This window comes from Meriones unguiculatus, chromosome 3 (genome assembly GCF_030254825.1).
Source record: "Meriones unguiculatus strain TT.TT164.6M chromosome 3, Bangor_MerUng_6.1, whole genome shotgun sequence".
NCBI lineage: Eukaryota > Metazoa > Chordata > Mammalia > Rodentia > Muridae > Meriones > Meriones unguiculatus.
Window position 1 is genome coordinate 62,680,445 of NC_083351.1, and position 16,727 is coordinate 62,697,171.

The 16,727-nt window shown below is 40.2% G+C and overlaps 1 protein-coding gene across 1 annotated transcript in view; it reads right to left on the minus strand.

The window, feature by feature from the left end:
* Cntnap2 (contactin associated protein 2) overlaps positions 1-16,727 on the minus strand; it is a 2,202,731-nt gene that overhangs the window by 744,352 nt on the left and 1,441,652 nt on the right. The window contains exon 13 of the mRNA XM_060380093.1: positions 16,506-16,706. Coding sequence (XP_060236076.1) covers positions 16,506-16,706 — 201 coding nt within the window. The remainder of the gene's footprint in view (positions 1-16,505; positions 16,707-16,727) is intronic.

A 16,727-nucleotide genomic window follows, 5' to 3' on the forward strand; every position in this document is an offset into this window, starting at 1 on the left:
AAAAATACTTGTATTATTTTGTTCATGGGCATGTCTATAAAAGCCTTCTCTTTTAACATTTCTTCTCTGAGCTTCTTTATCACCTTTAGTCACATGGTCAAGAAATCTGTTTCAACTCTAACAGTTAGTGAAGGAGGGGTGAAAGCATTTCAGTCAGTGAAGTGCTGAGCACGCAAGCATGATTTCTGAATCCTATCCCAGGACCATGCAGGGTGCACACTTTTCCCAGCACTGGAGAGGTGCAGACAACCGGACTCCTGGAGCTCCCTAGCCAGTCAGTCTTTCTAATTGTGAGCTCAGTGAGAAACTTTCTCAATAAAACATTGATGGATGCTGACAGAGAATGACATCTGAGGTTTCCTTTTCATCCATGTATGCAGGCACACACACACACATGTGAACACACATGAACACACACACACACATACATACACACACACACCATATCATACATAGCAAGATTTAGAATAGAAAATACTTCAGAGTAATGTTGGTGGATGATAGAAGACTTGATAGACAGTGTGCTTATCTCTCTTCATGGAAAGCCTTCCTTTGAAGCAACTTGTTGAGAGAATTACTGAGTAAAATCCGTGTTCCCATGACAAATGCCATCTTGCTGAAATGTGGGGGGGGGGGGGGAGAAAAGAAAAACCAAAAACATCTGCAGTCTTTTTTTAAAAAAACAACACAAGGAAATAGAAGTTTTTTTTCCATGAAAGAATCTTCTAAATCCATCTGGATTCATGAAATCTTGGTTATCGTCATCCAATAGCAGGAGATTTCTTTTTTCTTTTTTCAGTTACATTTTATTAACTCTGTATCCCAGCCGTGTCCCGATCCCTCATTCCCTCCCTGTCCCTCCCTCCCTCCCTCCCTCATCTCCACCGTGCCCCTTTCCAAGTCCACTGATAGGGGGGGACCTTCTCCCCATTCATCAGATTCTGTTTTATCAGGTATCTTCAGGACTGGCTGCAAAGCCCTCCTCTGTGGCCTAACAGGACTGCTCCTCCCTTCGGGGGTGGGGAGGCCAAAGAGCCAGTCATTGAGTTCCTGTTAGAAATAGTCCTTGTTCCCCTCACTTTGGGAAACCAATTGCTTACTGAGCTACCACAGGCTACATCTGAGTGGAGGTTCTAGGTTATATCCATACATGGTCCTTGGTTGAATGTCAGTCTCAGAAAAGACCCTGTGCCCAGATATATTTGGTCCTAGAGTCTGACAGACACAAGACCCGCTTAGGTCTTCATCAGCAAAGCAAAGTCATTGGGCTTCGATAACCCCTCAGTCCTTAACAGGAATTCCCAGCTTGTCTGAGATGGTGCAGCTTGGCATTTTTTCAGTTGGGAAAATACGTTGCCACTCCTGTAGAACTGGATTTTGCTGTAGCTCATATGAGAAGTAATCTTCTCTGGTTGCGATGGCTGCTTTAAGTTGCACCTAATGTTCAATGTCCAGTCTTGTAAATGACAAGTCCAGAATGTAAGCGTAATGGATGAGCAGATTGGAATTTGCACAGGAGATTATTCTAGCTCATCTACATGGCTTTCTTCAGTGATTGGGAACCCCAGAGAGTAGGTTTGAAACATCTTTCAGATGAAAATTCATCTGTAGCTGCTGCATCTCTACCTAAGTGTCTCACCTTGTCCCTCCTGAGAATGAACCTAGTTATGCCCCATGATCCCATAAGCCAATAACCTGGCAGTAAATCTGCACTTCTGTCCTTCACTGTTTCTGTGCCTGGGTGAACTTAGCAGCGCACTGGACTCCCTATGTGCTCTCCTTCCTCTGTGCCATCCCAAAGACTCTGAGCCTCCCCTCCTAAGGAAACCCTGCAAGCAAGCACCGAAAGAGTGTAATGAATCTTACCTTGGTTTGTTTTTTAATTAATGATAAATTCTAAAAGTCATAAAATGGTTTTATTGTCATGACTTTAAAACACTAGTTCATATTTTAAGGCACGTTTGATCAGGCTGTATTTTCAGAGCACCTGGCAAAAAATGTCATTAAAAGAGGAAATTAGAGCCCTCTGTGGCAGGTTCCTAACTTTTTTCCTGTTTTCTTCTTCTTCTGATGTCCATCCTCTTTGCCTTTCAGGATGGGGATTGAGCATTCTAGTCAGAGTCCTCCCTCTTGATTAGTTTCTTTAGTTGTACAGATTTTAGTAGGTTTATCCCATATTATATGTCTATATGAGTGAGTATATACCATGTGTGTCTTTCTGCTTCTGGGATAGCTCACTCAGGATGATCCTAGGTCCTGCCCTTCAGACTATCAAAGCAGATGCTAAGACTTATGGCCAACTGTTGGGCAGAGTGAATGGAATCTTATGAAAGAAGTGGGAAATAGTAAGATCTGGAGAGGACAGGAGCTCCACAAGGAGAGCAACAGAACCAAAAAAATTTGAACACAGGGGTCTTTCCAGAGACTCATATTCCAACCAAGTACCAGGCATGGAGATAACCTAGAACCCCTGCACATATGTAGCCCATGGTAGTTCGGTGTCCAAGTGGGTTCCATAGTAATGGGGACAGGGACTGACTTTGACATGAACTGATTGGCCTGCTCTTTGATTACCTCCTCCTGAGAAGGGAGCAGTCTTATCAGGCCACAGAAGATGACAATGCAGCCACTCCTGATGAGATCTGATAGACTAGGACCAGAAGGAAGGATAGGAGGACCTCCCCTATCAGTGGACTTGGGGAAGTACATGCATGAGGAAGAGGGAGGAAAGGTGGAATTAAGAGGGGAGGAGGAGGGGTTTATAGGGGGTGCAAAGTGAATAAAGTGTAATTAATAAAAGTTTAAGGAAAAGAGGAAACTAGAAATTCTGTAGAAATATTGTATGGACACCAGAGTGAATGGTTTTTATCTTTGAGACAGGGTCTTACTATATATCTTAGGCTGTTCCCAAACTTAGGATTTCCCCACCTATCTTTGCAAGTGTGGGAATTATAGGTGTGCAGTAAGGCATGCATCTGGCAAAGCATTTTTATAGTAAAACTGATAATTTCTGTAGTTTCTTAGGACAGAGACATGTTTTAAGCACAATTCATAATATCTGATAAATCAGGCATTCTAATTTTATGGTGCCATAAAACTGGATCATTTTTAAAATAATTCATTAGTAATAATCATTAATGGTTCGAAATGAGCTAGAAAAATAATGAAACCAATTTTATTTCTGATGGACAATGTGTGGATATAAGCAAAAACAAGGGAATATTCATGTAAGGATATTAAAATGTCCTCTCCTTTCAAGTACATATTATTTTATTTATCCAATCTTTCAGAAGAATTTGTTATGAACATTTTGTTTTTCTTACAGAGGAAGACTCAGTAAGTATGAGATTTTTAAAAATAAGACAAACCTACTTTTTTTTAAATTGGTAAAAAGACATTTATTTCTTTATTTATATGTTCTTTTTCTACACTTCTATCTATCTATCTATCTATCTATCTATCTATCTATTTAATTACTTTACATCCCAACCCCAGACCCCTGCCTCCTCTCCTCCCATTCCCAATCCCAACCCTACACCCCCTCCTCCTTTCCTGCTCTTTTCCTCCCAGAAAAGGGGAGGACCCCAAGTGCTACCAATTCACTCTGATATCTCCAGTCACTGTACCACTAAGCACATTCTCTTCCACCAGGGAGAGACAAGGCAGCTCAGCGAGGAGAAAGTTACCTAGCTGTAGAGAACAGATTCACAGGCAGCCCCTGCTCCTGTTGTTACCAGTCCTTCTTTTATAAGAAAAGCACAAATTCCACGTCCTTGGCTTTATGATATCACAAGACATAGAAGTTTAACTAGTTTAAGTGCAACTCTATCAATTCACATTTCTCACAAATTAGAAGAAATCTATTCATTAAAATGTAATAACATTCAAAGGAACCTTAGTGGTAGCATGATCTCTGTGGTGTTATGATTTTCACATCTCATATTTCTTTAGGAAAGATAACTAATAGAATACTGTCCCACCAGAAGACCTAAGAAATCATATGGCCAAATAGTTACAAGGAAAAAGGAATCTAAAATCTATAATTTCCATATTGTTACACATATATTTAAAAGAAAGTATTTCCTTAAGTTACTTGAATTCAACTTTTGAGCACCAACATTTAGGTTCTGAGGACATGAGAAGAGAATTTTTCAGCGTTATATATTGACAGGATAAGTAAGTTCACAAAAGGTCTGTTTCCATCTTTATTAAGGAAACTGAACTCTACATACAATGCAGTAAGCTCAGTACAGAGCTGAGCAGGCCTTACTGCGTTACAAAGGGAGTACAGCCCTTGAGGCCTCACCTCAGAGCTCAGCAAGTTTGCAACTTGGGAGGTCCCAGGTGGTAAAAGAGACTGCTACTGTTCCTTCTCTGTCTTGTTAGGAAGAGGTTTTTCCTGTAAAGCCTCCTTTATGTAAACCTGTAAGTACTCATTCATCCTTAAAGTGACCAGTAAGAAGACTAAACTCCCCCTGTTCTGCCAGCGACTCCTCTATCCAGTCACTCCTCCACCTTTGAATATCCTGAGAACTATCACCTACTGTTTCTTTTCTTTCATATATTTGGTTTTGAGCCCAGCCTTTAATGGCCAAGCCATCTCACCAGCCTTGTTTCCTTTCGCTATCCACTCTTCAGTGTCCTCCAACAACTATGCCTGAGCAGCTACCCCTTTAAGGTATCTTATCATTGGCAACATCTCCGTTTTCTTTTCTTTCTTTTTGTTCTTTTTTTGCTTTATGTATTTTTCTATAAACAGGAATCTCCCTGAAGAAAACAAAACAAAACAAAACAAACCTTCTCTAGTCTGATTCAGTTAGTTTTGACTGTTCTGATCACCACTTTCGATTTCCTTCAGATAGCTGCATACTTTCCTCCCTTTCATTAGGTGCTTCTTTTCCTTCCCTTCTATTTTTTGTTTTCATTCCTCCCCTAACACCTCATCTTATGAATCATTCACCACTGTTCATAGATCTCTCTCTGCCTTGGTTCTGCTCATCCACACACAGAAAGGCTACATTTCTCTTTCCACCACAGTTAGAATTGGCAAAACATATTCCTTGTTTTGTTTCGCAAAATGCGGACACACTTGATGTGCTTTCTCCCTGGGAAGAGCTAGAGCTGAGGTCTTCAAGCCACGGGTTCCTGGAGCAGCCATTACACATGGTGCATAAAACCAAAGCAGACCAGGAAGCTGAAGCAATGTCCAAACTTTAATGACACCACAGCGATCTATCAGTTTGGACTGTGTCCTCCACTCTTCTACTAATATAAACACAATAGCAGGGAGCATGACGACCCTCTCATTTCATTTTAGTTATAGGATATGCTTACATTGCAATGAAGAAAAACTGTCTTGCATATGTCTTTTTGGTGTCAATTAAAAAGATTTGCACCCTGTGGCCCATCACAGACATGATGAACGCCATCATTCCTATGCTAGCTCTTCAAAATGTTCATTCTCCTGATTTCCCTTAATAAACGGTCCTGCCAGGAAGCCCTAAACCTCAATTTTCCTAGTTAGAACCCTGAGCCACCTGGAATTTTCCTCATTTACTCTGTAAGTAATCTGACTTTCACCTGAACCTTGAACAAGTCCTTCTTCCTCCCTCCATCCTGCTAGGACTCTCAGACAGACACAGACACAGTGCTGGGAGGTCCCTTCACACCAGCTCTGTCTTCTGCTCCCCTCTCCATTTGACAGCCTGATTGTCTTGCTTACAGCCAAGCCTTTTGCCTCCAAACACAAATTTTAAGTGTGAAACCTGAAGATTGCTCTCCAGGCTCCTTTCCTGCCTCTGCTGCCTCGGGGTCTCCTGCAGCCTCTCACTTCCTTTAATTCAGGCCTGCACTGCTTGGCCTTGGCGTCAGCATCACTGAGCACCTGGCATCTGTGACCTGACAGTCCTCATCCATTGTCTCGAGAGCTGACTTGTGAACTCTTCCACTTCTACTTATTTGCTACATTTCCCGAGACATAGGGAACCCACGTGCATCAGCCATCCTTAGCTCCCCTTCACGTCTTCAGACTCTTTCTCATGACCGCCTGTCAATGCTGTTTGCACTCCTCACATAGCCCTTCTGGCTGCTGCCACTCTGCCCTTTTGGTTGACAATGTCTGTCCTGTGGGGTCTAGCCACTCCAGCGTGCAGCATTATTAGCATTATTAACTTTCTATATGTGTTGTTTCCTCTTTCTTCACCTATTTTTCTTTTTAAACATTTATCTGCGTGTGTGTGTGTGTGTGTGTGTGTGTATGTGTGTGTGTGTGTATAGAATAGATCAGAAGACAATTTGCTTTTTTTTTTTTTTTCCCTCTATCAATGTGGGTCCTGGGGATTGAACTCGAGTCATCAGGCTTGGAAGCAAGTACCTCTATCCACTAAGCAATCTCACTGGACATACGTATTTATTTAGACAGAACTTTAGTAAAGGCTAGCTTGAAACTCCCTGTCTAGCCTACAATGGCTTTAACCTTTAACTTCTGCCTTAGAAGTGCTGGGAATACAAGGACTTACCACGGCACCATTTTTTTGCAGGGCTGGGGATTGAACCCAAGGCTTCCTACATGTTAGGTGCACACTCTACCACTGGCTACACTGCTGATCCCAGCTGTATTCATCAATGGCCTCTTTGCTTGTCTCATTGAACAATTGTCCTATAGTTTTAATACTAAGATTGGGGCCCAATACCAATTGGATAAATTATTAACCTTTTGATTAATATGCTGATCAGTAACAATGAGTTTCATTTACTTAAAACAATTTTCAGCTGGACTTGCTTAGTGCTCTTAAAAAAGGCTACACTATCTCAAAAGTTAAACATCAACACTTTTTTAGAATGAAAAATAGAAAAATTGGAGGAATGGTTTTCTTCAAAAGTGTACCAAAGTCTAGATTTTTTTTAATTTTTTTTGTAAAAAATAGGTTATAAGTCACAATGCTAAACTTGTGTTTTCTTGTCTTTTGTATGCCACTAAATCACAGTTTCGTATCATCAAAGTATATTGAATTTTACACAGCTTACTTTATAGGCAAAAATTGCGAATATAACTCCTTTTCAATAGATACAAAATCTAATAGTAAACTACCCAAAAGGATGGGTAATTTATACGGCATCTTCCAACATAACAAAGCAATAAATGTATGACTTATGAGAACAAGGCTATATTGAGAAATTAAAAGAAATGAAATCCTGGAAACCAACAAACAGCATTAAATATCATCAAAAAGACATGAAACACAACCACCGCACTTCTGCAATTAGATAAATCTTCATATATACAAGAAATAAATACTTCAGGAGAAAATACTAAATTAGAAACTATAATATGATTTGTAAAACAAATATATTAGTGCAGTATATTTCAAGACATACAAATAAGTGCTTTTGAATAGGCTAGCAGGTCCTGTCCAAATAAGTCAAATACCTTAGCCATCTGAAAGCTCAGAGATAATTTACAAGAACTGTTCTGTTTTGTTTTTGTTGTTGTTTCATTTAAGGAAGGAAGGGTTTATTCTGTTATTTTATTTTATTTTTTAATTAAATTTTTATTTTTATATTAGTTACAGTTTACTTACTTTGTATCCCAGCTGTAGCCCCTTCCCTCAGCCCCTGCCAATCGCATCCTCCCTCCCTCATCTCCTCCCTGCCCCTCTCTAAGTCCACTGGTAGGGGAGGTCCTCCTCCCCTTCCATCTGACCCTAGCTTATCAGGTCTCTTCAGGACTGGCTGCAATGTCCTCCTCATGGGATCTAAATATATCTTTCTTCTAGTATCTGACTTATCATTGTCAAGTTCTCAGTGCATGTAAGGTGGCGGTGTGTATGTGTGTGAGGGGTATATTATTAGTGGTTATTGTAAATAGTATTGTTTCCCTAATTTCTTCCTCAGCCTGTTTATCACTTGTATAATTGAGGGTCACTGATTTTTTTTTTTTTTTGAGTTAAGTTTTTAGCCAGCCACTGTGATCAAGGTGTTTATACTAGCTCTAGAAGTTCTCTGGTAGAATTAGGGTCGCTTATGTATACTATATCTTCTGTGAATATGATACTTTGATTTCTTCCTTTCCAATTTGTATCACCTTAATCTCCTTTAGTTGTCTTATTGCTCTAACTAGAACTTCAAATACTGTATTGAATAGATATACAGAAAGTGAGAAACTTTATCTTGTCCCTGGTTTTAGTGTAATTGCTTTAATTCCATTTAATTTGATGTTGACTGTTGGTTGCTCTATAATGTCTTTTTTGTGTTTAAGTATGTGCCTTGTATCCCCCATCTCTCCAAGACTTTTAACATGGTGGGGTGTTGGATTTTGTCAAAGTCTTTCTCAACATCTAATGAGATGATCATGTGGCTTTCTTCTCTTTCAGTTTCTTTACATGGTGTGTTACATTGATAAATTTTGTATATTGAACGATCCATTTCTGCATCCTTGCAATTAAGCCTACTTGATCATGGGGGTGATGCTTTTGATGTGTTCTTAGTTTCAGTTTTTTACTGAGTATATTTGCATGGCGTTGACATAAAAACAGATAAGAAGATCAATGGAATGAAATTGAAGACCCAGAAAATAATCCATATACCTACAGACACTTGATTTTTTGACAAAGAAGCCAAGACTACGCAATGCAAAAAGGAAAGCATCTTAAACAAATGGTGCTGGTCTAACTGGATATCTACATGTAGAAGAATGCAAATAGATCCATATTTATCACCCTGCACAAAACTAAGGTCCACATGGATCAAAGACCCCAACATAAAACCAGATCCACTTAATCTAATAGAGAATGTGGGGAATAGCCTGGAACAGATTGGCACAGTAGGCAACTTCTTGAACAGAATAGCAACAGACTAAGATCAACAATTAGTAAATGATACTTCGTAAAACTGAAGAGCTTCTTTAAGGCAAAGGACACCATCAATAGGACAAAGCAGCAGCCCACAAAATAGAAAAAAGATATTCACTAACTGTAAATCCAATAGAGGGCTAATATCCAAAATATATAACGATATCAAAAAATTAAACACCAAAGACCCCAAATAACCCAATTAAAAACAGAGTATAAGGCCAAAAAACAGACTTCTCAGTTGAGGAATCTCTAATAGCCAAGAAACACTTAAAAAAATTTTCAGTGTCCTTAGTCATCAAAAGGGAAACGGAGATCAAAACAACTCTGAGGTTCTTTCTTACACTTATCAGAATGGCTAAGATCAAAAAGTCAAGTGAAGCATGCTGGTGAAGCATGCTGGTGAAGATATGAAGCTTCAGGAACATTCCTCCATTGTTGGTGGGAGTGCAAATTTGTACAACCACTTTGGAAATAAATATGTCTGTTTCTCAAAAACCAGAATATTTTTGGTGAATATTTCTACCTCAAGACACAGCTATACCACTCCTGGGAATATACCCAAAAGATGCTCTACCATACCACAAGGACACTCACTCAATATGATCATAACAGCAATATTTATAATAGCCAGAAACTGGAAACAACCTAGATGATTCTCAAACAAAGAATGGATAAAGAAAATGTGGTACTCTTAGACAATGGAAGACTACTCAGCTTTTAAAAACAAGGACACCAGGACATTTGCAGGCAAATTGACAGAGCTAGAAAAGATCATCATGAGTGAGGTAACCCAGACCCAGAAAGACACACGTTATGTACTCACGTATAAATGAGTATTAGCCATAAAGTATAGGATAACCATTCTACAATCCACAGACCCAAATAAGCTAAGTAACAAGTAGGGCACAAGGGAGGATCCTTGAATGTTACCCAGAAGGGGAAACAAAATAGACATCAGAAGTACAGGGAGGGAGGGAGGAAGGGAAGGAGAGATTTGGGTAGAGAGGAGAAGAGGTGAATGGAGATGGGGATCAGATGTGGAGAAAGCAGGAGAGGGTTGGGAAAGAGAATAAAACTTAGTGGGCAGGCATCTCTGGAAAGAATCAGGGACCTGGGATAGGGAGACTCCCAGGAGTCTATAGGGGTGACCCTAGCTGAGACTCTTAGCAGCAGGATATATGGAGCTTAAAGTGGCTACCTCCTATAGCCAGACAGGACTTCCAGGGGATGGATGAGGGTACCAACACACCCACAAAACCTTCAACCAAAATTTATCTTGCCTACAAGATGTGCAAGGATAAAAATGGAACAGAGATTGAGGGAATAGACAACTAATGACTGGCCCAACATGGCATATATCCTCATGGGGGATAGCCAGCCTCTGACACCATTAATGATACTCTGCTATGCTTGATGACAGGAGCCTAGCATAACTGTCTTCTGAGAGGCTTCACCTTGGAGCTGATGGAAACAGATGCAGAGACCCATGGCCAAACAAAAGGCCAAACTCAGGGAGTCTCTGTAAGGGAGGAGGTGAATTGAGGGAGCCAAAGGAGTGTAGAACACCACAAGAAAACCCCCAGAGTCAACTGACCTGGGCCCATGGTGGCTCACAGAGACTGAACCACCAACCAAAGAGCATGCACGGGCTGGACCTAGACCCCTACACATTAGTAGCAGATATGCAGCTCAGTCATCATGTGAGTCTCCTAACAATTGGAGCAGGGGCTATCTCCGACTCTGCTGCCTGCCCCTGGAACCCTTTCTTCTACCTAGGCTGCCTTGTCTGGTCTCAGTGTGAGAGGATGGGCTAAGTCCTGCTGCCACTTGATATGCCAAGGCTGGTTGGTACCCATGAGAGGGGCGCCCCTTGGGAAATGGTAAGGAGAGGGTGTGAGGGTGGAACTGGGAGGGGAGGAAAGCGGGTGCTGGGATCAGGATGTGAAGTGAATAAATAAATTATTGGGAAAAATGGCCACAACATTAGACACTCTACAACTCCCTGTCTGGTGTTTTAACCTAAAGACTACTAGCTAATTTATACAACAGTATGATTAATAACCCAAGGAGTTTAAAATTATGAATGTGGTGAACGCAAACTGAGGAAGCAACTGTTTAAAATATGGGTTCTGGATCAAACTCGCGTCCTCATACTTAGTGTGCAAATGCTGACTGAACATCCTCCATGTTCTTGAAAGTCCTTATTTCACAAGCAGATTCAAATTTCCAATCATTTTTGCCTTTCATTGTAATATGCTCATAATTCTGAGGCTATCTGACTTCCCTGTGGATAACCACTTTGGTTTTCTCAATTTCAGTAAAACTTTGTTATTTCCATTGATATGGCATCACTCTAATTTGTATGAGGAACTACATAATTTTTTATTATTTTTGTTTTCATATGTTCATATGATTGGTTAGTACAAATGAAACCATAATTACATTGAAGATTGGACATGACTGTAAGGGATGGCCAAATCATTATTTTGTTTATAACCTTCTTTTTTATTTATGGCTACCTTTGGTGAAAAGAAGTCCATACAGAGGCAATGGATGTCTCATAGATAAAGAGCAAGTCTTTCTGTTTGTGGGATTTTGTTTCTTAAGGTGGTTCTGAGCATGATGGTTCTCAGGCCATCATGCTTGTAAGGCAAGCTCTTTACTAACTTTGAATTCCTCAGACTTCAAATCATTATTTTGAAAGTGATTCCATTTTTAAATTTTATAATAACAATGGAGACAATGCTGTAATGCACACAGTACCATCCTTATAAAAGTTGTGAGAAACCAATAATGAAGGAGTAAGTGTGCATTTGGCAGCTAATGGTATGGTACAAGCAAACACTTATCAACTGACATGCAGAAACTCCACGTGCCTATCAGTCCTTGGTCCTGTGTGTCTGAGAAGTGACAGAGCACCAAGTGATGTCTGGAGAGTAGGCCTCTTAAGATAAAGAATAACATTTAAGTGCATAGCTATTGCAGCCTCATTTGATATTCATTTTAATTGCAATGACTATAATGAATACACTTTGCATTCAAACAGATGCCACAAATGCTTCTAAGGAAGTTCCAGTATAATTCAGTCTTAGTTACAGAATGACTAAATAGATATTTAAAATCAGACGTTGCCATGAAAGAGAAGAAGAAAAGGAAAAAAAAAACAATTACAGCAAGCAATAGTTTCTTAAAACAAAAAATTAAAGATCTTTCTTAAATTCTCCTCTTTCAGAATCCAGTACACAGGAAGCTATGCTATGTTAGCCACTCCTGCCCATGCCAGCTCTTCTGCAGCATCTCACCTGACAAGGAGAAACAGAATGTGGAAAAAGAGCCTGAGGCATAGGCAGAAATCTACTTTTCAGAACATAGATCTTGTCCCATCAATTGGATTAAAAACTCCCCAGTATTTAACTGAGAAACTGGTTACTTGTGTATGCCATTTTTACTTTAGCTGGTCAGAGAATTCTTACTCCCTTTAGTTTTCCCCCACATAAAGAACCAGTTACTGAGCTGTCAACAGGAGAGGCACACATGCTATAAATGGTGGTTCCCAATAGCAGCTCATAAAACCACCCACCGACATCTGTGAAAGCAGTCACTCCTGCATCTAACCAAGTCTCTTCAAGACCTGTGTCGGGGCCCTGGAATCAGTATTGCAGTGAGCACACAGAAAATATGGATGTTTGTTCCTGCTTAGAAAGAATTCTATGCAGGGTCATAAGGGAATATGTGAAGGTATGCACTTTCATTCAAATTAGCAACCACATCAAGACCAGACCCTGTGTAAACCAAAGAATGATAGGGTGTTTCCATGGAAAAGGAGGCAGAAAGAGCCGGAGGGGATTGAAGAAACCTGGAGAACCAGGCTCTCTAAATCAAACGAACAAACTCATATGAACTCACAGAGACTGAAGCAGCAAGCACAGGGCATAAATGGGTCTGCACAAAGTCCTGAGCATATATTTTATAGCTTTCAGTTTAGTAGTTTTATTGGACTCCTGAGTGTGTGAATGAGTGGGTCTCTGATCTTTGTGCCTTCTCTTGGGGATCTTTTCCTTCTGTTGGTTTGCCTTGTCCGACTTCGATGTGATTGTTTTGTTTTATCTTATTACATTTTATTTTGTTATGATTTGTTGTTAGCTCTAAGAGGCCTGTTTTTTTTTCTTTCTTTCTAATAACAGACAGAAAGGGGAGTGGATCCAGATAAGAAAAGAAGGTGAGGAGAAATAAGAATAAAGTGATAGAAAACTGTAATCAGGATACATTGCATGAAAGAGAATACATTTTTCATAAAAGTGGGGAAAAGGAACAAAAAGGAAAGAATGATAGGGTGTTTCAAAAATGCCTGGCACACATAATGATAATTTTCAAAGAATATTTTAGATACAATGGCAGTCTATAAATGTCTTAAAACACAATGTTGGATTCTCTTAAAACATAAATAAAATACTGTATTTATTGTGCAAGTTAAAAATTCACTCTTGATCTTCACCTGGTAGTTCTTTCCTGAAAAGGTCATCTGGAGGTCAGAGAGAAAAGTGTTTGTTACTTTAGAAAACGCAACTAACACACTATAAAGCAAGTTTATTGTCTTAGTTTTTTCCCTTAGCTATGATAAAATATCTTTACAAAAAGCAACCTTAGGGAGAAAGAGGTTTATTTGGCTCACTGTTAAAGGTTACAGTCTCTCAATTTCAGGAAAGCCAAGGCAGAAGTTTGAAGCAACTACCCCTATCACATCCACTGACAAGAGTTAGGAGAAATAAGGCAATGGATTCACTCGTGCATGCTAGTAGTCAGCTCTCTCTACACGTAGAGGTCAAGATCTCCTGACTAGGTAATGCTGCCACCCACAGTGGGGAGCCCATCCCCTAGATAAATAACTAATCAATGCCATCTCCCACAAACCAGCCTGATCTATATAACCTCCCATTTACACTCCTTTCTGAAATGAATATAGATTTTGTCAAGGTGACAGGTAAAACCATCACATTTCTCTTATTTTTTCTAAGCTTTGTATACTATGTTGTTGAAAAGAAAGTAATGGGAGTGTGAGGTTCCTTGTGGCTAACAGGAAAACACAGAGTATCAGCGAAGAAAAGAGGGAAGACTACCCATAGGACCAAGTGAAATAAAGGTTAGTTGCCTTAAGCCTTAAATCAGTTCTCCTGGCGACTAAACTATAAGCTATTGATATACTTATTTGGCAACTCTACTGTGTTTTTAAAAATTATTAATATACTTTAACTACTAAAAGGATTTGATCATGAAAAGTTGACTGTACCAATGAAAGCACTAGGATTTCTCTCTGGTGAGCAGTGTGTCCCACCCCTCTCCCATGCTAGAACTGGAGACTCATTAACCAAAATCTGTGACCAGAGCCACTGTGAGGAGCACTCACGCAGGAAACAGGAAAACAAGCTCAGGAGACTTACTCATGACTCCTGCCCTTCGCTTTCCCATCATCTTTGGCCAGTGCTTGCCAGCAGTGGAAGCAGGATCTGATCAAAGTTGCTGGGAGCAGCAAAGGGCAACAGAAACACCTCATGGGCTGTGTGAACCTCTCAAATTCTCAGAGTTGGTCTCCAGCCCGTTCAGATGCGACGTCATCTGAGAACTCACCATATATTCGCTAATACTGCCATAGGCATGCGGACAGCTGAGTGGTGGGACTGTATTTCCTCGTGGTTCAGGAGGAAGGAGGCCTAGGCAGATTTAGCTTGGCATGCCAGGGCTCTCCTCACTGTGTCTACACATGGCAGAGTGTTCTTTCTTCACTCTTTGAGGTTGCCAGTCCTGTTGGGATCAGGACAGCCCCATTCTGGCTACATTTAACATTTCTTTTCTCCCTTAAATAGAACCACTTCGGGAAGCAGGACTTCCACATATATATCGTGGAGAAATGTAGCTTGTTTCATGGCACTTAAAACAAATGTATACTCTCAACCTCACTTTCAGTCCATTAAATTAAAAACACAGGGAGTGGGTTCCGGCAGGTCTATTTCCCTAAGTCCTGTGTGTTGTTCTCAAGTGCACATAGGCTCAGAAGGACAGACTAGGGACTCGGCCCACAGCATAGCATTTACTTGCATCCAGACCTGTGTCCATACCCCCTTCCCAACCCAGCACCAGAAGGGCTGTTCATATGCCACCCACTGCCATTCATTCCCCAGTATCAGTCTGAAAACTTCTTTCTGCTTTCTCTTACACATACCAACCATAACTGTCTTTCCTCCAAACAACACAAGCCCTAGTTTTCAAAACATCAGTTTTACATTTTCAGATTTTACTTTCCTAGAGCCTACGGAGAACTCTACAAACACTCTAAGAGCATGAGGCTTCATACAAGAGAAACACCCAAGCATCACAATATCTTCTGTTATTTTTGTCTCTAGCTCTTGTCTGAGAGCAGCTCCCACAGAATGCTGGATTTAATCCAGTATTGATTTAGGGCATCATATAGACTACTAGTCTTTGACACAATGCAATGTTATAGGGTTGCATATTAATTAAAAATATCATCCATTCCTTTAAATGACACAGACCTCGTAGATTCCTAATATAGCACCTCATCAAAGCAGATATTCTTCTCATCTGACAGCACAGACACAGAAAACCAAGGCCAGATAAAAAGAGACAAATATAACATGGTCACTATAGTCTATAAGTTATAGTACAGTTTTGAAAATTATTCTTGCTACAAGAAGGTAAGGTATACATATGCAAATATTAGCTTGACTTAGCCATTCCACAACCATATTTCAAAACATGTTGCACAGGATAAATATATAACAGTTTTCCTTACTGCATAAGATCAGTAAATATTCACAAAGGAGTTCAAGTTCAATGAATATCGCAAAGACACCTCTAGGAAACCTCAAGTTTGCAAATCAAAAAAGCCCTTGTTCCCTCCACTCAAGGCTCATACTATTTTTTTTTTTCTGCAAAGCTGTGGACCAACTAATGCATATCCTTTTCTACATATAAATTTAGTGGGTTGCCCCACCCCCAACAGGAGGCTTTCTTTCAGAGAAGGTATTTTCAGTATAACTTTGGAGGCGTATTTATTCTCTAGCCCCCAAAACAGTCTTGTGCACAAATATACATGCATACTTTCATACACACATGCACTATATATCAGTAAAATAGATTGTCATGAAAGGAACTTCAGAGCGGGCTTCTTAAGACAGATACTGTTAAATGACAGCAAAGAGCCCTGAAATCTCTGACCGCTCTATACCAGACTTCCTGGCAGACAGCCTTCAGAAGGCTTTCATCTCTACATTAAAGACACCGGAGGAACTCAAAGAGAATCAATTGAAAGCTCACAAGGAGCTCTGACAAACTTTTGCCCAAGGCAACTGCTTGATAAACGAGCATTAACAGCACAAGTATATGTGCATAAAGCTGAAAAAAAAATCCATAAACTCAACATAATGTAATTGTTTTAAAAATCATGCATTGGGACCTCCTCTGTCCAGAAAAAAAAAAAAAAAAAAGGTCAGTGATTACAGCGGACCTACAGCCATCTGCACATTGAAGACCAGAAGACTGGGCAAAGAGATAATAAGCCACACCTGTTGGATTGTTTAGGCAATTGCAAACACCAGCTGAGATAGTAATTAACAGGGATGCTCCATCGCAGCCTACCTGGGGTGTTCAACAGCCTGGACATCCTGCAGAAGTAGGAGACATACTGTTCGCAGTACTCAGCGCTGCTGGTGATGGCGCTGATCTGGTCCATGGAGGCGCTGTAGATGAGCTGTGTCACCGAGTACTTGTCTGGGTTGTAGCCTACCACTGTTGTCTGCATCTGTAAGTCATGAGACACTATGGTCCACACCTTGTCCTCTGTGGGCAGAGAAATAATTA